General features: G+C 50.9%; 1 protein-coding gene across 1 annotated transcript in view; it reads right to left on the bottom strand.

The window, feature by feature from the left end:
• ADAMTS16 (ADAM metallopeptidase with thrombospondin type 1 motif 16) overlaps positions 1-25813 on the bottom strand; it is a 166790-nt gene that overhangs the window by 1339 nt on the left and 139638 nt on the right. Inside the window, exons 20-23 of the mRNA XM_034655676.1 lie at positions 9616-9817; positions 9263-9457; positions 7665-7889; positions 325-472 (exon numbers count right to left, since the gene is read on the bottom strand). Coding sequence (XP_034511567.1) covers positions 325-472; positions 7665-7889; positions 9263-9457; positions 9616-9817 — 770 coding nt within the window. The remainder of the gene's footprint in view (positions 1-324; positions 473-7664; positions 7890-9262; positions 9458-9615; positions 9818-25813) is intronic.

Here is a 25813-nt window from a genome sequence, read left to right on the forward strand (position 1 = left end):
AGGCTGCGGAGGGCGGCCCTCTAGGGAAGATGTGGCCCTGCGCGAGTGGCTGTTTCTACAAGGCCCCCCTAGGAAGGTCCCTCAGGACTGGCATGTCCTCCCTTCTGTGCGGCACCCGCTCACTTAGAGACACTGGGGACGACGGCCGGGCCACCTGCTACCGAACTTAAGTTGTTCCTTCTCTGAAAGACAGCAAGACCCCAACACCAGGGCTTTCTAACCGCGGGCACCCCACTTCCTTGGGCCCACTAAGGAACCGATCCAGACATGGAACAGCCCCACTCCGAGATGCCAAGTCCAAGCCGAGGGGCTCTAGACACTCACCCTTTTTCTCTGCGATGGGGCAGAAGTGGGTGTTGCAGGCCAGGGAGGCGGTGGGCTTCTGGTGCATGAAGCAGCCCAAGGCCGGCCGGCCCCCCGCCAGGCACTGCACGGCCCTGGTCTGCACGCCGCCCCCACAGCTGGCCGTGCACTGCGAGAAACACATGCACAGAGGTCATTCGGGGCAGCCTCTCTTCCAAGCCTCCCCTCCACCCAGACTCCACAGTGATTGTGAGGAAGCGGACCAGATTCTGGATTAATCCCAGGTTAGACAGAGGGGGCAAGTACTGGAGGCGTAAAATGCTCTTGACTGGTCCATGTCTGCTAAACACAAGGAAACTGGAGCATATCTGGGGGTACCAAGATCATTCCCTGCACCCACCCGGGCTCTGCAGCTGGCACCAGAAACAATGCCCTTCATGGAAGGTCATCACCCAGGCACCCTTTCTGGGGCTTTTGCCGGGGAAACCTTAACAAGCCAACTCTCACAGAGGCACGATAAAACGAAGTCCCTTCTAGACCCCAGTTCCCAGACTCTGGATGCCTGTCTGGAGGTGGCAACAGCAGCCTCCTGGGCTCGCTGGCATCCTCCCGTGGGCATGGCTCTGGAACACATAGGCCCTGGCACTCTGAACAGGTTAGCACAGCGGAGCCAGGGCACAGAGGAGCTGCACAGTTCAGTCGTCCTTCACCAGGCTGCCAGGCTCACAGCCTACAGACCATGTGTGTGGGTCCACCTGAGCTCAACGGTGGGCAAGACATTGGGGGACGGGTGACCAGAGAGACGCAAGACATCGGGGGACGGGTGACCAGAGAGACGGAGGAACCCAAAACAGCAAGCACTGATCTGTCCAAACAGAGAGCTGCTTGACGTCTAGACTGGATTATGTAAATTGTGCTCCTACAAGGTTCCTCATTCAAAAATGTCAAGAATGCAAGCAATTAAGGAGCACCTGCAAGAAGAGGGGTCAGATACCACTGTGGATGTCTGGTGCGTGGCGGGGTTGCTAAATCCTGTAAAATGCAAGGATAGATTGGTGCGGAACCGGCCCATCCACGGCACAGGCGGCTTGCCAAAACGCACAAGACGGCACGCCATCACCCCATTCGAGCAAGTGCGGTTAGCAAGGCCTGTGGCTGCCTTCCCACAGCTGGAGTCGGCCTGCAAGGCAGCAGCCAGCTGCTCCCCTGCTTCTTTCCCAGGACCCTCTGAGAGCAGAGCCTCGCGAGGCGGCTTTTCAAACCCCGTGGGGTAGGGGCTCCGACGGAGCGGGTAAACATCTCTGTCAAGTCAGAGTCCGAGAAACTCATAGGCTGAAGGAATTGTTCTTTCTTGTCTCCTCTTTAGGTAAAGGATGGCAGGGCCCCCAGAGGTGAAGATGCAGGGCTCCAGCTGATAAGCATGTGGGTCTGGAACATGTCTGTGAGTCTTACCCCTTCCCTACAAAACCAACATCAGCTAAAGTCGTCAACAACTCAGGTTCAATATATGGCTGTAGTAATCAGAAAAAATAAGAACAGTGTAGGCAGATTTCGCGTCTGGCTTCGGAATTAGCAGGCTCATCCATGATGGAGTCAGACGTTCCCCGCTGCCTACAGCATCTATCTGAACGTTCCGTGGCAGCCCAGGTCTGGCTTTGCACTCTGCCCTCCGAGCGCCTCCCAGCTGTGGCCGGCCGAGACCTTGAGGAAGGCCGACTGCACTGGCCCGGGGCTCAGCTGCTCACTGGTCACATCTGCATCTGTATGCGTCCACCAACCTCGCTGCCCATGCCGGAGCCCCCATCATCGGCAGCAGTGGGGGCAGAATCCCAGCCTTGCGGACAATGTGTCTCAGTTGAAAACCAAGAGATCTAGCCATCATTTTAACCACTTAAAATCACGAGGAAGTGATTGATTCTTTGTGTCCTGGACCCATTTACTCACAGCCAGAATCACCCACCGGCCAGGTGCCAGGCGCCAATCTAGGCACCGGATACTGAGTGCTGGACACAAGGGAGTCACCCCTCTTCGGGATTTACTGTCCCTACTCAAACTGCGATCCTTCACACTCCAGGAAGAGAGGCTCCAGGACTTGGATCTGGAAGTCAAAGCTGATGGCATCTTCCTCAGCTTGATGGGGTTTAACCTGAGCATTTTAGGTAATTCTTCCTGCAGATGGCAGGACGCAGGTGGCCAGTGTGCTGCAGGGATGGAGACCTGCCCTTGTCCACCGACCTACACACGGTGATGACCACCGTGGCCATCTGTCCAGACCCCGAGGCTGCTGGCTCCACCCCAAGTCAGCGGGTCTCAAAGCCGATGTCAAACACCTGCTGGACCCGCCCCAAACCTGGAGCTTCGGCAGCCCGGGTGGAACCTGAGACCCCGCATTTCTAAGCACGCCTCTTTAGCTGCGGGCCGGGCCATGCTCACAGAGCCCCCGCTCTAGCTGACCACAGCCGTGTCAGCAAATACCTTTTCCTCTCATCTTTTTGTTTTTGGAGCCAACTCCTGCCACATCAAAGTCTGCCAACAGCACGCACGGAGCCAGTGCATGGCATGACGTCACCAGGTGAGCCGGCCGTCTCACAAAGAGGCCAAGACTTCCAGTGTAGGCCTGGGCAGTCACTGTCACCTGGCAGCCGCATGGACTCCTAACCCCCTGGCCACCTGGCTTACTTCTGCCCACCTCTCAGTGTCCCTGTTGCAGACGCAGGAGGACCGGGGACCCCCACTCTAGGGGAGCTCTTCTCGCCTTCAGCCCTGGTAGGGCCGTCATCAGGGTTCTGCAATATTCACAAATGTGTTTATGGTCTGTGTCTCCTGCTGCTGCCCAAACTCCCCGGGGCAAGGACGGCCTGTGGGTGGGCAATTCTGAGGAGGCAGTGAGGAAGATGCAGGCCCCCTGTGCGGATGGGCGCAGAATGCGAAGCAGGACCGTCACCCTCTGAAGAGCACCCCCGGGCTACTCCGTCTATGGCCTCCAGCCTCTTCCAGGTCCTTGGACCCCTCCTTTGCTTCTCGCCCCTCACCTCCGCATGCCGGCCTCCCTCATCCAAGGCCTGAGGCCATGCACAGCTGAGCCATGGCTCTTTCCAAGACGGCCCGACTAGGGGATCAGCTGTGGTCCAGGGGGCAGGTCCCCCCACCCCGAGGTCAGCAAGTAGGGTCTTCTTGCCATTCCAGGATTAAACAAGCTTGTCGAACGTGACGTGACGGCACCTCCTGGGAGCCCTCCCTGCTGACTGCCCTCGGAGACGGCGCCTGCGGGTGTGTCAGTCTCAGACTTCCCCGGGGTCTGAGAGGCGACCTGCGAAGCATGCACTCTTCAGAACACTGAAATCCTGAAAACCCTCTCCCTTCTGGACTTCTTCTGTTTCAGGAACAATCCGTGTATTTTGGGACATCCCGCACCAGAGCGGCTACATACGCTCTGAAGAGATGAGTGCGGAAAACCGATCGTCACTCTCGGTCATTATCAAAAATCCAAAGAGATGCATTTTTAAAATAACGTTTGCCTCTGGGTTTGTTTGAAATTACAGGGATGACTGTGTGTCACTGGCCCTGACGGCAAAAGGCTAGTGATTCCTGCCACTCTGTAGCTCCCGGCTGACGCTCTGGCAAAGACACAGACATAGTGAAAAGAAGGGGCACATGCACCCCAATGTTCATAGCAGCAACGTCCACAATAGCTAAATTGTGGAAGGAGCCGAGATGCCCCTCAACAGATGACTGGATTAAGAAGATGTGGTCCATATATACAATGGAATATTACTCAGCTATCAGAAAGGATGATTACCCATTTCCATCAACATGAATGGAACTGGAGGAGATTATTCTAAGTGAAATAAGTAAAGCAGAGAAAGACAACTACCATATGGTTTCACTTATTTGTGGAACATAAGGAATAGCAGGGAGATCGGTAGGAGAAGGAAGGAAAGAATGAAAGGGGGGTAAACAGAAGGGGGAATGAACCATGAGAGAGTATGGACTCTGGGAAACAAACTGAGGGCTTCAGAGGGGAGGTGGGTGGGGGATTGGGATAGGCCGGTGATGGGTAGTAAGGAGGGCACGTATTGCATGGAGCACTGGGTGTTATACGCAAACAATGAATCATGGAACACTGCATCAGAAACTAAGGATGTACTGTATGGTGACTAACATATCATAAAAAAAAGTAAAAATGAAGGGAAAAAAACCCAAAAAACAAAAAAAATGAAAAAAAACAAAAGGCAAATCCTCCAACCTCCCCCCCCGCACCCCACTTCATGGGACCCAGGAGTGCCACAGGGCTCAGCTCCCAAACTCAGGAGCAGCTAGTAAATAAATCCACTTTCATTCCTGACAGTCAGAGGTCTCACACCTTCCTTGTCCCGATGTGATGACATCTCTCCCCTCCTGGGAGACCCATGAACGCTTCTCCCTGTATTTGTCTTCTTCCTGCGGCCCTGGGGGCAGGGGGTGCTCTCTCTCCAAGTCCGCAGGGGCTGCCCCCGGAGCACTCCCCAGAGACTTGGGTCTCCTCAGGTCAGGACGCGACCCCTGACGGCCTCAGCATTACAACCTCGGCTCTAAATAAACATAAACGCAGCTGGGAGTTTTTGCACAAATTTAATGGCTTACAAATAGAAACTCCCTCCGACTCCGGGGGCGGCCTGTGCTGTGACCTTATCCAGCAATGTCAGCAAGAAGGTTCTTGTCTCCCTGTGCGCCACCCATGGCTGCAAGACGAAGAGAGCAGAGCAGCAGCAAATTCTTAGAGGTGGGCCGCTGACTGGGCAGAAGGGTGCAGGGAGCCTGTGTATTCTGTGTGCCCGTGTGTGCATGACTGTGTGTGCATGCCTGTGTGTGTGCACGCCTGTGTGTGCATGATTGTGTGCGTGCCCATGTGTGCATGCCTGTGTGTGTGCATGCCCGTGTGTGCATGACTGTGTGTGCATGCCTGTGTGCTGTATGTGTGCATGACCATGTGTGCATGACGATGTGTGTGCACGCCTGTGTGTGCATGACTGTGTGTGTGCATGCCCGTGTGGCATGCCAGTGTGTGTGCTTGTGTGTGCATGCCCGTGTGTGCATGCCAGTGCGTGTGCATGCCTGTGTGTGCATGCTCGTGTATGCATGCCCATGTGCACACATGTCCAGTGCTTGTGCACACGTGTGCGCCTGTGTGCTTGTGTTCGACACAACGTCAGCACGACTGTAGCACAGCTGCAATACTGATCATCAGTAACATGGCTCCTTGCCCCTCAGAGCCTCTGGGTTTCCAGGTCAGTTGCGCATGGTCCTGGTGAAGAGCCCCCGGAACAAGCCAGGGCCCCCACACTCCTGCAATGAGGACGCACTCCCATCTCTGTCATGTAGACAGCCCAACAGGTGTTCCCACGTAAGCCACTCCCAGACCCAATCAGCACGTGAACCACCTAAGCCCAAATGACCAAAATGATCTAAGTCAGACCTACCAGGCAACCCACTATGAAAAGTGATGATACGCAGAGCCATTTAAATCAATAGAAACCCTAAGGATCACGTAATGGAAACCATGATCTTTCGACTATGACAAGAATAAACCTGTCTGGGGGCAGAGTTCAGCCAGGCACTGGCCATCTGTTATGGCCAACAATTCCCCCTGTTTCGGGGGCACAGCCTTGAGGACCAGCACTGATGGCAAACATAACCCTTTGAGTTCTTGCTCCTGAAAATGTATAGTCTCAGATCGTAAGAGATGAGTCACTGGATAAAAACCTCAGGCAGCTTATGATAAAAATTACTTCTTAGACAAGCACATTGAATGTTTCAGACTGGAGAAAGCTATGCAAGATGTATTTTAGGTTTGGGGTTCAATGAGATGATGATAAACCTCTGTTTTTCTAAATTTTCCCAAAGTCTCCAAATTAACCACAGTGGCTGAAGGCTGGCTCCGCCGAAGCTGGGGAGCGGCCTCCGCGTCGGGAGTCCCTGTTGACAGAGGGACAATGGTGTCAGGAATCACGTCTCTGTGTCTCTGACCCACACTTCCCGAGGAACAGAGAGAGTACGACCTCTGCCCCAGAGAAAACCCCAACTCTTCACTCATCCCTTGCTTCATCTCACGGCAAAGACTGGGAGCTCACGAGAAAATGAGAGGGGTTTCCCACTTGGGAAAATGTAGTTATGGATACATTTTGTCTACAGAAAATGCTTGAGAGGGATATGGTTCATATGCCTCCTGCTCCAATCGCTTCAGCAGAACAATCTCTTTATTTTGTTATGTTTGGTTAGTCACCTCACAGGACATCACTAGTTTTTGATGTGGTGTTCCATGATTCATTGTCTGCCTATAACACCCAGTGCTCATTACAACACATGCCCTCCTTAACGCCCATTTCTCATTTAAACACTTTTGGGAGACAGGCTCATATATTTCTAAATGCAAGCATTTGGGACACCTGGACGGTGGCTGCCACCACACACCCATCATATGCCATCCCTCTGTCTCCTCTACCTTCATCTTTCACAAAGAGGAGAGTCAGAGATGGGCTGCCACGTGCAAGTGAGAAAGAGCTCCTTCCCGTGGTTCTTCTCCTCTGGCCGGACCAACAGACTACAGAGTCAGAAAACACTCCCCGCTCCTGCATATGGGGCCGGACAGGGGTGAGCACCCGTCTCTCCTGGGCAGAGAAGCAGAGACCAGACTCCTCGGGGTCTGGCCAGTGGGAGGGGCTCAGGATGCCTGCGCCCCACAGCCCTCCGGCCTGGGCCTGGGCACACCCCGAGCCAAGAGCAGTGAGGGGACCCGGGACGGGCAGGAATCAGGGAGCAAGGGTGGCGGAGCAGAACAATGGGCAGGGAGGGGAGCCAGGCCCCAGGATGAGGCCTGCCAGGAATCTAAAGCAGGAAACGGGAGAGGTAAGAGACACTTAACAACACCAACAGAATTCTCCCTTAGAGTAGAAGGTGGTGTGGACGGAGGAAGGGGTGGGAGCACGAAGAGCCTGGGCAGGCCTGGACAGTCTGGGGTGCTCCACCGCCTTCCCTCATGCACGGCCTCAGGGTTCCGGGGCCAGAACGTACAGTCGCCGACTTAGTCCAGATCCTGTATTTCTTCCCCGTTCGCATGCATCTCTGGGGGCGTCTGCCCAGCTCTTACAGAAAATGAAACACGTTTTCCCACACTTAATTGGGTGACGATTTAGAACACGGCACACGGGCCGTGGACTCCAGCCTTGGAGAGCTGCACCCATGCCCAGGAACATGGGCCCCACACCCAGTCTGGAGAGAAGGGTCAGGACCTGGCTCAGTGGGTTTGGGGGTACACTCTCACAGAAAGTTCCCCACCTACACCAGCAGCCAGGTCCCAGAACAGGAGGCTATGCTGACCCTACCTGAGACCAGGGCGAGGCAAACCACCTGGCTCCAGGGGGGCCTGTGGCTGCGTGCAGGGGGTGCCTGGGGCAGGGAAACAGGGCGCAGGCGCGCTCTAGCTCCACGCCGGGCTGCGGCAGGTGCAAGCACTTCTTGGAGGCCAGCTCTCGGTATTTCCCAGAAATGTGCTTTTCAGCACACCTTAAGAATCTTTTCTGTGTTCCTCTTTCACACGTAACAGAGCACTAAAATAAAAACAAAAGACGGGAGTGAAAAATATTTCTTTGCTGGTGGCTGTCTTTTATATCCTCTGAGAGCCACATTGTCTTCCGCTTATATCTGCGTAAACATTAATGGAAGTGTGAAAATTCAATGAGATTTATTAGACCTTGGCATTTTATATCTATGCTTTAAAAAGGAGGCTCTTAAGGGGCCGGGCACACATAGACCATGAAGGGTGTAGCACTGAAGCTATCATTTCACCGTGAAGTTAAAATGCTGGGTTGCAGCTGATACTGGAAAGTGCAGAAATCTAATACACAAGACAAGACCGAACCCCAGGGCCCCATGGAGCAGCACCAGGCCGCTGTGTCGTGACGCTGGCCCCCAGAGCAGGGGCAGCCGGAGGACACCAGGGCTCACAAACCTCCCTCCGAACGCCGAGTGAAGGGAGCAAGCATGCTCGGAGCACAAATCCATCCTTTCCCCACCAGGAAGTGCTCGGAGCCCGGGCTGTGGCTCACGTGGTCCCCAAGCAAACCGCGGACAGTAAGGGGGACCCAGGACTGCAGCCAGAGCACATGTGAGAGCGATGCACGCGGTGGCACCCGCAAGGCTGGGCTCTGGGGGTCTTGGGAGAGAGGTCCCAGCCTCGGGCATTGCTGCCTCGAGCTCACAGAGTGGGGGCTGCTGAGCCCGGTGGGTGATTCCATCCAGCTCAGTGTCTGCAGATGACGTAAACGGAGGAGCGCAGGTAGCGACACCTGCCCAGGTTCCGGCCTCACGCCCTCGTGTGCCGCTTACAGGTGTGCTTTGATCGTCCCTGGCACTACGGAGCAGACGGCGCCAGGAGGCTCCCTCTGTGGCTTGCTGGGAGAAACTCTGGCATGTGCGCGTGCCTGAAATGGTCAGGGTGAAGACCTTCCACCGGGACACCACCCACAGATGGTACAGTGCGGTGGCTTCCTTCCTATGGGCTCGGACTCCTGTCAGCATGATGAGCGTCCCCCACTCGTCCTGGCCTCAACACTCATGAGCGATGGTCTCATGGATGCCGCTGGGTGACATGTTTGGAGGATGCGATTGGAAAACCCTGAGCATGCCCCGCAGAGGAGCGCTGTGAAGGGGCTGAAGCCCAGGAGTGGCCTGAGCGGCGGAACCGGACTCAGAGGAAGAAGGGGTGAAGGAAGAGGGGCGGGAAGCAGTGAGGCCAGGTGAGGGGAGGCAGCCCCCAGGCGAAAGCTGGCGACCCAGTTCCAGCTGGACCGGGCACATGTACCTGGGACCGGCAGCACCTAGGCGGGACTAGCAGTACCTAGCCGGGACCAGGAGCACCTAGCCGGGACCGGCAGCACCTGGCCGGGAGTGGTAGTACCAAACCCCGAACGGCAGCACCCACCTGGGACCAGGCAGACACAAGCCACTGCAGCTTCATGTGCTTGTGGCAACGCTTGAGCAGACAGACTTCGTGGGTCCGGGGCTTGTGCTGCGAGCCACAGACGGCGTCCGGCAGCAGCTGCACCCTGGCCGAAGGGTTAGCGCTCTTACAGGCCACGGACCTCTTCCTCCATCCCTTCCCACAGGTTCGAGAGCACTGTCCAGGAAGACAAGGGGCAGCAACCAGCAAGGAGTCCATCAGACCTAGCCCGGGGGGTCCAACAGCAGGCCCTGCAAGGCTCGGTGAGAACCCAGCTCTGCAATCGCTGGAGGGGGTCCACTGGCTGCCTCCCCCCACAACCCTGCCCCACTTACCTCTGCCCAGGGCCCGGTGCTCCAGGTGGGTGGGCAGCTCTGAGAGTGGCAGGCCTGTCGGCTGGAGGGCATGGGCTGCGGACACAAGTTGGCTGCCACCCGCTCCGACACATAGTGGGCCCGTCGTGTGCACTGGACGGGCCGGCTCTGAGTGCCCCCACCACACGTCCGGCTGCAGGTGCTCCAGTTCCCCACTGACCAACTGGGAGGAGACAAAGACACCTCGGTGAGGGGAGCCATCTTTACTGGAGACGCAGCGGTGCTAATCCCACCAACAGCCCACAGGTGCACAGTTATTTCTCATTGTTCTCCAAGCCTGTCCGGTCCTGCGGCTTCTCACCTCCTTGATTAGCTGTTCTGGTGGTCATTCTCCCCTCCTCTGCTTTCATTCACCTGCACTTGGAAATGACCCCCTCAACACAGGGTTCTTTTCTCCCCTCTGGCTTGTTTTTAGGTGGGAAATTTCACACATAGGCAAAAGGAAGGCCCCGTGTGTCCCCAGACACCTGACTTCAATGTTCTTCGACTTATGTCCCCAAGCCCGTAGCATGCTTAAGCAAATTCCAGATCTGTATTGGTTTCAATGCACATCTCCAGAAGATAAGGATTGTTTGGTTTTAAAAACATAACCACAATACCATTGTGGCATTTAAAAAAAATAAACCATGATCCCTTAATGTCATGTTATTCATATTATTATATTATTCAATTCATATATTTCATATTATATCATTCAATATTGTATTATTCATGAATACCACGATATTCAGTGTTTCGTCTCCAGATGGGTCCTGAATGCCCTAACTGAAGTTCATCTGCTTGCCGGAAGTCCAGAGTCTGGATAGAGTCTACTGGTGGCCATGGGTTGGCCGGTCTTTCTTCTCCTTTACTCTACAGGTTCTTTCTTCATCTATTTTTCTCTTCCATTTATTGGTTTCAGAAATGATACCGCCCACCTTGCGGCGTCTCCACCACTCTTTCCGACGATCACAGGAGCTGGCAAATTCCATCTGTGTGGTTTTGCTTTGCAAGTTCCTCCGTCCTCTGCACTCCTGTAACTTGGAGCCTGATCCGGAGGCTGGGTCACAGTTGGGCTCCATCCATTTATGTATGTATTTCTTGTATGATGACCTCAGATGTGATAACTTCCAGTAGGAGGCCCAGAACGTCTGGTCAACTTTCTTTGAACTTCTTAGAAGCTGTAGAGAATATTCTCTCCCAAAGCAACCTTTTTTTCCTCTCCTAAGTATGAAAGTATTTCTTGTTGACAATGCATGTCGGCAGCTGACGGAGTTGGGATGGACCCGTCCGGGCTCGGCACCGTTGGGTGTCAGATAAGCCTGCGATGGTCTACAAAGCACCCCCCTGGCTTTGCACAAACCCATCGCAGGAGGCCCTAAGGTGCACGCTCTGGGGCAGGAGGTCACTGGTGGCAGGAGGGGCAGAGGTGAAACGTGGCCCAGGGACAAGGTTCTGGTGGTGAGAAGGCCTTGGGCTCCCTCCAGGTGGCCGCCATTTGGCCTCCAAGAGGATGTGTCTTCCCATTCAGGGCGTTCAAGCAAAAACTGGAAATTCTGCAGGTAATGTTGGAACCCAAGGGGCTCCGTGCTGAGGGTTGTGGGAGGGAAATCTGCCGTGAAGGGCCAGGAGCAGCGTGGTCTTCGTTACTCGGCGGCAGGGCATGCCCGTCCTGCAGTGAGGAGCACAGAGGGCCAGCCGCGCTTCCTGGGGCCACATTCCCAGCCTGTCGGTGTGGGTCGTGATGCAGGGACATCCCAGGACAGCCGCGCCCGGGGAGCACCTGTGAGCCTGACCCTGGCTGCACCCACGAGGGGCTTCTGTCCACTCAGCAGCCGTCTCTGAGTACGAGTTAATGCAACCATGATTTTCTCCTGAATCTTGGGGTAAAACAGGATTTGTGAAGATGCCCTGCTTTGTCCTTGGCTTTGTGACCCCCCCCCACAAACACGCTGTCCCCCGAGAGTCACACTCGGGTCAAGCAGCAGCCAAGAACACTGCCTGGTGGAGAGTTCACGAGATACCTCTCGGAAACACCCCGTGCAACGGGAGAGGGTTGGTGAGGACCGAGCAGGGGCCCCGGCTTATGCAGAGAGGGGCACAGAGCGGAAGACGGAGACTGCCCAGAGGGGCGCTGGGATTGCGCCTCACACTCCCTTCTGCGTGGTCTCTCTCTCTCTGACCAGGTGTGCACATTGTGTGTAAACATAGGCAAGGGCGGGGAATATATGCAACTCTACATTCGGCGTTTTACAGTTGGGGTGTGGAGCCTACTTAAAACAAAACAAATCAAATCTAAGAAACTGTTAGAGCCAAGCCGAGCCCAAGAAGACACAACCACATACAATGTAGTATGTTAGGTCTGCAACGGAAAAAGAGAACTATGTAAAAACTAAGAGAAACTGAACCTGTGAACTTTACTTAATAATGTATCAATACTGGTTTATTAATTGTAACAAATGTACCAGGCTAATGTCAAATGCTAATAATGAGTAAATTCAGTATGTGCGTGTTGGGGGGGTGGGGATTATGTAATACGGAACTATCTGCTCAGTTTTTCTAGATATGTCACTTTTTAAAAAAATTAAGTCTATTAATTATTTTATGAATTAATTATGTTTCTGTATTCAAGTACTAAAGAGAAGATAAAAAAATTCAATGACTAAAACAACGATTTTGCTTACACAGCAAAGCCTTTATGAATGTATTGTCAGAGTCTCTATGGACCCAGGTGCGCAAATATGTAAAGGGAACAAGGGCTCCAAGCCCTGGGAGGCGCACGGGCATCGGGACGCTGCACCGGCTGTGGGCGCGCAGTGCCTGCCAGCAGGTCCGAGCAGAGCGACCCGTACTTTGCCTCACGCTCTCAAAGCTGTACCACCAGCTGTACAGCCAGGACCTGGACTGGTGTGAAAGCTGTGACAAGTGAGGTGGTGAGCGGAGGATGGGGGCTGACGGGGACCGAGGCGGCGAGCCCGCGCTGTGTCCCCGCCCTGGCCCCGTGAGGCTCGTCTGCGAGCGCTTCACCTGTTCCATACTGAGAGTTTCTCCCGAACGGACCCTACTCTGTCTCTAAGAAAACATAGAAAACCATAACGCCAAGTGTTAGTCACCTAAAGAGAAACGGCTGGCTTTGTAGGAATCGTTCTAGATCAGAAGTGGAAATGGTTTCATGCTTCAGCGTCAGAGATCAGCTGTTTTTCTTTCACGGGGAGCCACGGACGTGATGCATCCTCGGGACGCATGGTTGGTTTCCAGCCCCGGGGCTGCGATGTCTGCCTCTGGAGCCTCTGGGTTGCTCTTCTCTTGTTCCCCCCATTGCCTACGTTTGCTCTCCCGACCCCGCAGCCTTGTAAATTCCAATTGGTGTGTCCACACTGGGGCTGCAAAGACGTCTTGGCTGCTCTCGGGCTTTTCACACCACCTCGTTAAGTCTTCTGTCTCCACCATCTTAAGCTGTTCCAACTGGGTTGATCCATTCTCTCCCTTCTCTTAGCTGCACATCATTAGGAAATCCTCCCCAGCGAAGATCATGCACATGGCGTCTGGGAACGCCAACTGTCTGTTTTGTTTCACAGGCAGAGCCCTGGGGAAATGTGTTGATTTGAGCTCATGAAAGAGTCAAAATCCCCACAAGCTTCTGTGTGGTATCCGAGGGTTCCAGGAGCAGGGCCAGGTGTGCCTGCCGGCTAACCCGAGCCCATGCCGGCCCTGCTGGGCTCTGCTTTCCCACAGGCCGCCAGCTAGAACGAAGTGGGTGTGTGCGTTCTGTCGACTCAGGTGCAAAACTTCGTCTCATGAAAGGTCAAAGGACGATCATTAGATTCTCAGTGATGATGATGAAGGGCTTGTTCCCTGAGTCGCTGCTCCTCCACCCAGGCTCCATGGAAAATGGGGAAGAAGAGGCCGAGCGCTGGAGCTGGGGAGGACCTCAGCAGCCCGCCTCGGGTCTGGGGAAACTGAGCCCCCAAGAAGCAAGGGCAGCCACGGACTCAGTTGCAAAGGTGACAGGGAGGTACGGGGCCCCTGGGCTCTTCTCTGCTCAGAGGATGAGCACCCTTCCATCCTCAGATTTCTCTCCAGAGGTGGGGGCGCCTCCCGCCTGCTCTCGTCCACACCCATTCAACACCCAGTTCCCTCGATGACAAACACTTCCTCACCGAGGGAGACACGCACAGCAGACAAACCAGCCACCTGCACCAGACTGCAACTGGGACTCCATACTGACGGATTAGGGGGTCCTCCCTCAACTTTACCGGGTCCAACATCCCAAATTCTCATGCCTGGGGAGTGTGCAAAGGGCCTGACGGGACCTCGGACTCTGCCTGTGGCCCAGCCTGCGCTAAGACACAGGTTCCCAAACCTCGGCTGGCTGGTGATGTTCTCGAACTCCCCTGCGTTCCCGGTCTCTCCTCCGTCCCACAGGAACCACCAATCAGGGGTGGGAGTCAGGAGTGTGGATTTTTACAAAGCCCTTCCTTCCCCAACCTGGTGGCCTGGATGACCAGCGGGGTCAGAAACACACCTCTAAGAAATGCAACCCCCGCTCTTCTTTGGGACAGTTCAGGGCAGTCCAACACCACCTCCCTCCCCTGCATTCATGCGGAACTCATGTCTTCACTTCGCGATGAAGAGAATCAGGATGTGCCAAGAGAACCCGGGGCCGAAGAGCCTGGTCAATAGATTCTTTTGGAGGAAGGAAGATGCTTTCATTCCCTATCAGGGATGAGTTAGAAGCGGCCACCCAGGTTCCCCGGGGGACCGGCGCCCTGCTTTTCAGACTGTGTCCTGAAGCAGGCTCCCGGCCCCAGACCCACGGCCGGGCTGCTGAGAGGGCAACATCGTGCCAGCGTGGGGTCCTTCCCCAAGAAAGACCAGAACCAATGTACTGAGGAGCTGGGAGGGACAGCAACTGCTTCCAACCCTGAGATGAAGAGCTCGGAGAAGTAAGGTAACTAAGCCCGGGACCCATCCCCTTCCAAGGCTCCCGAACAGCCCACCCTGAGAAGTGCAGACCCATTCCTGTCCTGGCACAGCTCCATGTGGCATGATCTTGCAAACTCACATTGCACTTGGACGTGGCAGGCTGTGGTCATGGATGTACCCTAATTGGAGACACTTCTCGTTCTCTGCTGGGCAGGGCCAATGTAACCTCCTACATCACACGCCTCAGGCTGCCCTCAGGAGGACAAGGCGGCGGGATCCTCCCGGCTGAGTCTCTGGGGGGCTCTCTTCATCGGTTCTGCTGCGCTCTGGATACCGGGCATGCTGCCTGCATGGGCTCCTCCCTGCCTCTGGGCTCCCGCCAGCCTTAGAGTGCCCCCTCCTATACTTGCTCTGAACTGACCCATCAGACTCATCGGGCCTTTCCGTTTCCTGGCAAACAGCCCGCCCCTGCCCGCACCGTGCTGCCTGCCGGCCGAGTGGGCTGTCCGGGGCTGTCAGCATCCTTCTGCTACCGCCCAGTGACACGGGAGCACCCACGGGACCAGCTGCGACTGCACACGCAGGTCGGCTTCTGCCAGTGGAACTTGTTATTAGAATTATGTAATATAATTAAATTTGGCGTAGCTCGATGAAGCACGAACACGAAAACTGAGAAGCTTGTTTCTATGAACACTAAGTCGAACCTCTGGAATGACTCAGTCGAGACCGGTCGTTAAACAGAACTGCTGTCAGCTTAGGCGAGGCTGAGGACAAAGTAAAATATGGAGGACAATTAAAAATGTAAAATGATTCTGCACTCGGATGAGGGAGACAAGTTTCACTCTTCTCTTAAAACAAGCTCAAACTGGACACCATCAGTAATGGGCATATGATTGCAGATAATCAACTTAGACCTTCCATAGGCAGTCCTCCTCCCAGGGAGATTTTGGCCATAACTAAAAGAATCCAAAAAAGGATGCATCTTTGTATAGTTTAAGTGAAAATAAAAGTTCAGTGTGTGTGTGTGTATTTTTAAGTGATTTTTCCCTGGCTCTACTTTTTTTCAGGAATGGGATGAATTAAAGCTTCTCCTCTATCTGGTGAGAACCCCCAAATCCTGCCTGGGGAGCTCCTTGTCCAAACAAACCCCTGCTCACAGAGCATCTCCAGGCGGCAAGAGATAGGAACCCAGAGTCAGCAGTCCCTACCTTGGCCCCTGCTGTCCTATGCCCGTTTCAGGCAGGGGAGCCCTCTGGCTTCTTCCCTCCAGCCCCACCCATGTCTCACCAGATCTACTCCTGATTGCCCAGCAAAGCTGTGGCCTCCTCTCCATCTGGCTGAACCCAGGTCTGTGCTGGTTTGTTTCAAATGTCACTTGGCTGGGCCATGCAACCCAGATATTTGGTCAAGCACTATTCTAGATGATTCTGTGAAGGTATGTTTTACATGAGGTTAACACTGAAGTCAGCAGACTTTTAATCAGTAGCAGATTGCCCTCCACAGTGTGGGTGGGCCTGGTCCAATCAGTTAAAGACACACACATTTATTTTGTTGTATTACCTCTAAGTGATTCTCCGACATGGGTAAAAGTAACGTGATAAAGGGACAGTAATGTTGAAAGTATGCCATTTTAGGATATTCATGCTTATGATAATTATTGAGAAAGTTCAGAATTACATTCTAACAATGTGGGGTGAGGATGAAGGAATATGGAAAACAATGCCCCCCAAGGAAAGGAAACTGACTAGTCATAATCTAAAGAAAGATGAGTGGATGCTATCTCAATTATATGAACCTAAATTAGACATGGCCCTGGATAGGTGTTCCTCATCTCACCTGAGAATGGAACAAAAGCCAAGACTTCTGATGGAAGAGCATGGCTGGTAGGATCCACAGGGAGAAGGTTTATAAGGGACTAGAAGCTACTGTGAGTCCCTTCCCCAAACCCTGTCTTTCAGAGAGAGAGGGGGGTAGATCCTCGAAGAATGTCTGAGAGACACTGCCGACACTCATCGAGTCATGGAAAGGAGGAGGATCTTGGGGCCTCTTAATCCGCTTTTGGGCAACCCCAAAGGGAGGTGGCTTGTCTCTCACTTTGTTCAGAGAATGTGCCCGTGAGGCCACCCACCACGCTTAGACATGTGGGTAGCTGGCTAGGACATTATACAATTTAGGCAAAAGCCAGCAGTATGAATATGAGCTTGCATATTTATTGACCCTAAATCTAATTTACCTCTTTCTCTAGAAAAACTTTCTTATCCCAAAGATATGCCACTTTCCTCATTGAGAAAGGAGAAGAAAACATGTCATCTAAATTGCTGAGAAGACAGATGTGCGAATAAATCCTTCATCCAAATCCCCCTAGGAGATGCCTGCATACTGACAGTAAGAAGACTGTGGACTTGCGCCAGGTTCAGGGGCAGCGTTTTCTATCAGGACGCTGGTTTGGCGGGGAAGATGTGGTTATCTAGCCCCGCAGCTGGCAAACAGCTGACCAAGGCGCCAGATAGCGAATGTTTCCGGCTGGTGGGCCACAGGGTTCCTGTTGTCACAATTCAAGCGAGCCATGGCAGGGAGAGAGCATCCAGACAACCTGAAAACATGCGGCGTGCCCATGGCTCCAGGCAAACCTCACTGACGGCATCAGACGGCATCAGAGGGCCCCGGGCACTTGGCCCACGGGCCGGAGTTTGCGGAGCCCACGTTTAAACTCACTCACGAATACTAGGATCGAACACGTGTGCAGACACCAGGAAGCAATGGGTATTTTTACGGCAGCCACCATGCTTGTACAAGGTAGATGCTTTGGCATGTAACCCCTATGCTGAGTGTGCCAGAGCAGATTACTGGCCGGGACGGAACACACTACCCCACTGTGGGAGACAGATGTTAGCCATAAAACAGCAGCAGCAAAAGCAACACGCCCTATGCGTTCAATCTCAAAGCTCTAGCCAAATACTTGGGAATCTGGAAGAGACAGAATGAGTCCTGCTCAGAGGAAGCAGGGGGCTTTACCCAGCAAGCGGGAGGAACCAGCAGCCCCACACACTCAGGCTGGGAGTCTGACAGAGTCAGAGCCAGGCTGCGGCCCCAAGCTCCTGAAAGATACGGACTCGTGCAGGCCCGGACTGGAACCAGCGAGTCCAGCTCCCCGGCCTGGGCTCTCGCTGTCCTGCCTGCTCTGGGCCCCACGCTGTTCTCAGTGCTTACGCCGATCCATCCATTCACACACACACACTCCCATTACCATCCCCAGCGAAATTCTCATCTTACAGATGAGGAAACTGAGGCCCGGGGATGGGAGAGGCTTTGCTGCAGCCCCTCAGGCTCTAGAAGGTCAAGGTCACACAGTTGGTGTGCGGCAGGGCCAGGGAGAAACCCCGCGAGCCCGCGTTCCTACCCACTCTGCTGTGTGCTGCTCACGGGACAGGGCTGGGAACTTCGAACGGGAGACAGTTCTCCAAAGTGGCCTCTACAAGGTCTCAGGAAAAACGCATAGAGTTAGGGGTTTGCTGGCTGTGACATAGCTCAGTTGCAAATGGTGTGACGCGTACCTATTTCATAACCACAGACGCGCGCTCGCTCCTCCAGGTAGAAGTTGTGACTTTCTACTCACGACTAATTATGCACACAGGGCAGTGTGTGGAAGAGCCCTTAACGATTTGGTATTGAATCGGTGTCCACATACTTAGGGCTGTGCTCTTTCCAAACGGTTTTCCCTTCCTTGTCACGACCTCCGATTTCCTATAACCCCTGAAAGATCTTTCCCTGCCTCTCAATAAAGCCTATTTGGTGGTGCTCTGGGAAAAGCCTGTGTATCTCACATAAACTTAACTATCCATCAACTGACCTGGGTTCATTTTTCTTTCTTTTAAATGAATGACCTTCCCAGAGGAGAAGGTTTAATTCCTACGTCAAGTGGGACGTAAATCACGGAAGAGTCACCAAGCACTGCGTTCTGACTCCCTTTCTTTGGATCCTCATTTTCTGGGGGAAGGAGCGTCGCTTCTCCCTTCTGTTACAGAAGGTGAACTCTGCCCACCGTGGCTTCTCCCTTTGTACGAGGAGGATTTAAAATGATGGCCTCACTCCTCCTACGGTTTCGGGCTTTTCTGGCCCTTCTGCTTCGGGGTTCTTGGATGTTCACTCCTGGACAAATACTTTGAAATGATCTTCTCCAGACTCGTGAGTCAATTTTCTAAGAATGCTTCCCAGGTGGCCTCGTCCGGAGTCTGGGCCTGGACGGCAGCCACCCAGTACTCAGCAGGGGGATGGGTCAGCGAGAGCCGGCGACAAAGGGCTTCTGTACAGGGTTGCCAGGGACTGTCATCCAAGGGGCTTTAAGAGAGCAACCAAAGAAGCAGATGGAACCCATGTTTGACAAAGATGGAACCTGCAAGCAAACCGACCCCTGGGACGCAATCAATGTCAGTATCCTGCCCAGAGTTTCTGCCACGTTCTTTGCCGTCACCTAGCACAGACAGTAAGAAGGCCAAGGTCACATGGCCACATCAGATCCACGAGCTGTCCTCTTCACTTCTCGAGTGCTTAACGTGTGAAATCGAAACAAAACCAGTCATCTCATTTCCTTGCTTCTTGGGTTTAATTTATGAAAGCGGTGACAACTGTATGATGGGGAGTAAGAGGCATAAGCCTACAGAGAGGGGTCGAGGCAAGAATTCACAAGAAAAGGGCAGACACAAATATGCAGCTTCCACAAAATGATGGCAAGATGTGATTTTTTACAATGACTGCTAAGAATCCCTAAGTTTTGTCTGTGAGGCTGTCGAATGGCTCCCACACGCAGGGCCGGGTGTGCAGGTAGCCCACACTGTGCACGCGGTTCCTGGCCGGGAGATGCCATAAGGCCAGGCACCCACCACAAACACATGGTGAGCACTGGATGTCAGAGTCCTCCTTCTCGACAATGCTGGAACAATTCCATTCTCCGCAGGAAGGATTTCTCACTGTGGCACTTGAAGATTAATCAGATCCAGGAAATGAACCACAGAGTACAGAGAACAATATTTATGTAACCTGGTGGCTCCCATCCCCGTGAAACCACGTTTTCCAGTTGTATTCACTCCTCTTCAAGACATCTGCAGATTTGTCTTATTTTCTTACTAAGTCTTAGGAACCCATTGACTGCATGTTATTCCCATCAGGTAGGTCTCACATGGTATCAAAAGCTGCAAACTTGCTACACATAAAAAATTTAATTAAATAATATTGCTAGTTGTTAGTAGAGTTAGCTAATTAAATAATTACTCGGTCACATGCTATTGTCATCTTTGGAGTCAACGTCCTAATGTAAAGCTTCAGATGTTATAACACAAAACATCAGATGAATCATGCTGTAAATGTCATATTTATCTATTGGTCTTAAAAAGGCTGGAATGTGAACAGGTATGTTTATACCAGCATCTCACTAATGACATTTACTGTGTTATAACTGGTATAATTTATTAACCTACATTGCAAAAGAGCCTAATGACCCAGTGGTATTTTCATTAGTACGTGGACATAAGGAAATGCTCTACTGTACATTTAAAGGGTTTCACATACGCTCAGGACTTGACAATGAGTCAGGGTAGAGAGGAGCCCCATATTTAAAGACCTCATTTTCTAGCTCAGCTGGTTTAAGTGACTCAGGTTGGAAAAGCTGCCAAGCAGTACAGCATTTCTGATCATTTATCCCAAAATATCATATGCAGATGATAGAAACGCTGTCTGGGTAGCTTAGACAGCACGGTGATGTCTTTCTTTAACTGCCCATATGACGTAAGGTCTCCGTATGTGCAAGTAGCCGTGAGAGACTTGCATTAGGATTCACAGACACGGGAGAGAAATCTGTGGGAAATTCAACTCCGTGAACTAAGTGAAAGGGTCTTCAACAGAAGAACAAGTGAAGGCGTCTGAAAATGCAGAAGAGGTCTCACGTGTGGCTTATCATAGCGCGAAATGACACTAGGCGGTCCACAGAATCTTACTGTCCTGGAGAAACCAATATATGTCCCAAGTCCAAAAAACGGGTAGTCAGACAATGAATCCGACGCCCAAATCCCTGTAGTCTGCCGAGTTCCAATACTGCTAAGGATAACTAAGCATCACTGAGATCCTTCATCTGTATTAGCCTGTTAGATCTCACGGCAAGTCTGTATGGGAGGTACAGTGATTACACCCATTTCAGAGACGGGAAGCTGGAGGGCAGGCTACTAAGCAACAGGCACATGAATCTGCAGGGGCACATGGTAGAACCAGGATTTTGGTGCAGGCAGCCTGGTCCTGCCCCCTGGGCTCTGGACCCTGTGAGGCCCACCACTCCGAGGCCACCTGGAGGCATGTCACAAATATAAGTCACAGAGGTCACTAGGACTGTGTAGCGGATGGCCATTCTGGAGGAACCCTCCACAGGCGTCCCCCTCTGCAGGTGGGATGGCGCCGTTGTCTGCAGGGGCGAATCATGTGGTCGTCGATCAGCAGAGCAGATTCCGAGTTAGTGCCCTTGGTCACCACAGGTGGGCCACATAATTATTTGGTGGGTGTGGCCCACTCTTCAATAGCTTTATAAAGAAAGCACTGATTTTCGACACTTTTTCTTTTTTTAATTGTGACGGAGATTTTGGGCAAGAAGGCCCATGCGATGCAGTACAGAGATTCCTTTACCAAAACCAAATAAATGGCTGAGAAGCTGTGAACGTATCAAAAGAACCAAAACAAAAGGACTAGTCACACTATAAATTCCATTTGTTCCAGAAGGCACTTGGGGAAAAAAATGCACCATAGGAGCAAGGCCAGGAGGAAGGAGACCAGCTCTGCTCTGGGTGATAACAGACTTGTCTGGAAATGCCCTGCTTCCAGCTGAGCTGGGAGAAAAGAACCTTAGCAGAGCCTAGGGGAAGATTATGGAGCAACCCATCCAACAAAACCCACATACCAAAAAGACAGAGAGCACTCAAAGGAAAGACTGAGAAAATAAAAATATTGTGAAAGAAGACTTACTGTATCATATACAATTCTGCAAAATAGCTTACATGGTCAGGAAATTTAAGAGAAAGAAAGAATTGTATGAAGGAAAGCCTCAAGAAAGAGGTAAGACAACAAGGTACGTTACAGGGAACAAGAGGAGAAGCAGCAGATAGACGCTCTGAGGTCAGCAAGGGGTAAGGCGATCTGTGGTTTAATGATCCTTCTTGAAAAGTCTCCTTGAGATATACTCCTGCTGGCCAGGAAAAGATTTAAACTACTTGATTCGAGAATGAGAAAGTTATGTGTGGGATGGAAGGACTGACAAAGCCACTGGATCCATTTAAATAGGACAGTAAGATGGTAGCACAGAATGAACACGCCCTCTTTACTGAAAGAATAGACTCCATGATATAAAAATCATACTAAAATTAAAGGTTAATTGAAATGAGACACCTGAAGACAATTATAACAAGATCGGGGCCTGAGCTGAAGTTTGACGAGTGGAAAACAAGAGAAGTAGAAATATACCAATTGACTTCTTTGTCCAACAAAGTTTTTACAGCTTTAGTTTGCTTTGTGACATTTATTAAAAAAAAGAGTGGCTTACGCATATCATTTTAAGTTGTATACGTAACTGTACTAGAATTTGAAATAGGTTATGTGTTTCCTAAATAACCAGAGGGGCAAACGAGAGAAGAAGACCTTAAATCCAAAGATAGCAAACAGTAGGGAGCTATTTAAAAATCACAAATAGGAAGCCAACACAGATGGAAGAATTAATAAAAGACCTATCTACTGAGAGATCATACACAAACCCACAGATCACTCTTATGGAAATGTTCACAAATTATAAAGGGAATACTACCAAATTAAAGGCACCGGTAGACTCAAGAACACACAGTGACCGACAGGGGGTCACTGCAGGAATGCTGCATGGAGCCATTAATCACTCATCTCAGGTGTAGAATGACAGGTGCATTCCTTCTTCCACAAATTTAACATCCCAAGGGCCCACTTGTCCGAATGATGGAAACGTGTCCCAGTTCAGTGTGTTCCAGCGACTTGGGGGCTGACACCACGTCCCTTACATAAACCTGCAGAACTTCAGTGCACACTCAGTGGTGTCCGTGCTGCTTCTCAGCTCCTGTGAGTTTCCATCTTTGACCTGTAAAGCCCACGGACCTGTGTGTGTAGACAAGGCCTATGATCTTGATTGGGATTAGTCCCTGAGGCTCTGCAGCTCCGTATTCCGAGGGGAGTGTCCCATGGGTTTCCCGGGCCGGGTGGGGATAGGAAGCAGGGATCCCCCTGTGCTACGCTCAGAACCTCACACACTCTCCAAAACAGATGCATCAATGTCTTTTCTTTTTTCTCCTTGAGATTTATTTATTATTTTAGAAAGAGAGAGAGAGCGACAGAGAGCACGGGGGGGAGGGGCAGAGAGAGAAGGAGAGACAGAATCTCAGGCAGACTCCCTACTGAGCACAGAGCCCAACTTTGGGCTCGGTCTCACAACCCTGAGATCATGACCCCAGCCGAAATCAAGAGTGGGACGCTAAACCAACAGAAGCACCCAGGTGCCCCCATCGATGTCTTTTCTTAAAACCTTTCCAAGTCTGCTGTAAATCTGTCATGTCAAGAAGAAAAGGCATTTGCTAAAATTCAGTAACTGCGAAAATACGAACGAGTGAAGTTTCAAAATAAGATAAATCAAAATTCAAGGAGCACTTCTACAAAATAAAGAGCTGAAAACGTCAACACATTCCAGTGAGGGTCAGGAAAAAGGACTGACACATTTTACTTTTATTCTAGAAGCATATGCCTTTGCAATTAAACTGGGTTAGACAAGAGGTATAGACATTAGAAAGGGAAGACAAAATTATCATTACTGGTTTATGATATTAAGAATATAAGATTACTGACTAAAAAAATTGGAAAATAGAAAATTTTAGTGTCTGGTTCCAAAATTAATTTGACTCTATAAAATCACAACTAATTAAAATATGATGGTATAAAGATTTTATTGACAACATCAATAAAAATATGAAATATTCAGGAAAATATAAATGCTCACAGTCACTTAAGTAAATAAATCTATGACCTCTTCCTGAGGAAACTAATGACCAGATGGAGTAATGAAGAAAAAGAAAAATTGGTTCCCGGTTAGGTGACTTCCATATGTTTAAGATTTCAGTTTTGTCTCAATTAGTCTTCTAAGGCAGTATAATCCCAATCAAAATTTCAGAAGGATCCTTTTTTTTTTTAACTTGGCAACATAAATACAAAGTTCATATGGAAAAAAAAACATTGAGAAGATACAGAAAAATTCTAAAACAGACACATGATTCATAAATGCTTGTCATCCAACAGTGAGATCCTGGCATAGGACAGTGAACTGGGGAGGGCAGTCGGGCCGGTGAAGCAATTACATGTATGGACTTAAGCTAGGATGGGGCTGGCCTTCCCAGTCAGTGGGCAGAAGATGACTTTTTCACTCAAAGGCTTTGGGGCAGATTGCTGGACTGTGGAAGAAAAGCTGTGGGACGTGGACTTCATTCTTCATGCCAAAATACATCCCATTTTCATCAAAGTCAAATATTGAATGTAACCAAAATGTTTGAGAAGAATATGAGTAAATATTTCACGATACTAGAATACAGAAAACTTTCAAGTTACATTATATAAACAAGATTCTATGGAAAGTAAATAAAAACTTCACTGTGTAGTAATTTACAAATTATGTAACAGTAATAAACATGTGTCTGACGAGGCGCTCAAGGAATTTCCACACGATCATCCCGAGGGCCAGGATGACGTGTTGAGTGACCGAGCAATGTACCCCCCCCAGCCCTGGCGGGAGGAATGCAGACGGACAGTGGATCAACTGGAATTATCCTGAGCACCCTGGGATGTCCCATTGCCCTTCCTATGGGGCTTTTGTTCCTTATGCTCCATACACACACATACACACACAGAGACGTAGGTATGAACGTATACTAGTTAACATATATATATATTTTAAGATTTTATTTATTTATTCGACAGAGATAGAGATAGCCAGCGAGAGAGGGAACACAAGCAGGGGGAGTGGGAGAGGAAGAAGCAGGCTCATAGCGGAGGAGCCTGATATGGGGCCCGATCCCACAACGCCGGGATCACACCCTGAGCCGACGGGAGACGCTTAACCGCTGTGCCACCCAGGCGCCCCACTAGTTAACATATATTAACGTGTTAATTTGCTTTGATCACACACAGGTTCCTAATAGGCACACACGTGTGCACACACAAGGAAAAAGAACAAAGTACAAATAAGGGGTGTCAAATATAGTTTCCTACTGTTCAGTTACATTCGAAGCTTACAGGACTCGGCGGTGAAGGCGTGCCTGCGGTAATCTCCTCCCTGCACAACCTCCCGGGGCCATCTGCCGGAACCTCCACGTCTCTACCGTGAATGGTACTACTACCGACGGGTTCTTGTGGGCAACACGTGAGTCGATCCCTCATTTTGGCAAGTGGTAGAGTCTGGGAGCGTCACCACTGCCACCGCTGGGGTGGACCCGCGTTTGTAGGGCCTGAAGCTAGGACCCATCCTAGCTTAAGTCCATACATGTAATTGCTTCACCGGCCCGACTGCCCTCCCCAGTTCACTGTCCTATGCCAGGATCTCACTGTTGGATGACAAGCATTTATGAATCATGTGTCTGTTTTAGAATTTTTCTGTATCTTCTCAATGTTTTTTTTTCCATATGAACTTTGTATTTATGTTGCCAAGTTAAAAAAAAAAAGGATCCTTCTGAAATTTTGATTGGGATTATACTGCCTTAGAAGACTAATTGAGACAAAACTGAAATCTTAAACATATGGAAGTCACCTAACCGGGAACCAATTTTTCTTTTTCTTCATTACTCCATCTGGTCATTAGTTTCCTCAGGAAGAGGTCATAGATTTATTTACTTAAGTGACTGTGAGCATTTATATTTTCCTGAATATTTCATATTTTTATTGATGTTGTCAATAAAATCTTTATACCATCATATTTTAATTAGTTGTGATTTTATAGAGTCAAATTAATTTTGGAACCAGACACTAAAATTTTCTATTTTCCAATTTTTTTAGTCAGTAATCTTATATTCTTAATATCATAAACCAGTAATGATAATTTTGTCTTCCCTTTCTAATGTCTATACCTCTTGTCTAACCCAGTTTAATTGCAAAGGCATATGCTTCTAGAATAAAAGTAAAATGTGTCAGTCCTTTTTCCTGACCCTCACTGGAATGTGTTGAC

The sequence above is a fragment of the Ailuropoda melanoleuca genome, chromosome 3, assembly GCF_002007445.2.
Source record: "Ailuropoda melanoleuca isolate Jingjing chromosome 3, ASM200744v2, whole genome shotgun sequence".
In the NCBI taxonomy this organism is placed as follows: domain Eukaryota; kingdom Metazoa; phylum Chordata; class Mammalia; order Carnivora; family Ursidae; genus Ailuropoda; species Ailuropoda melanoleuca.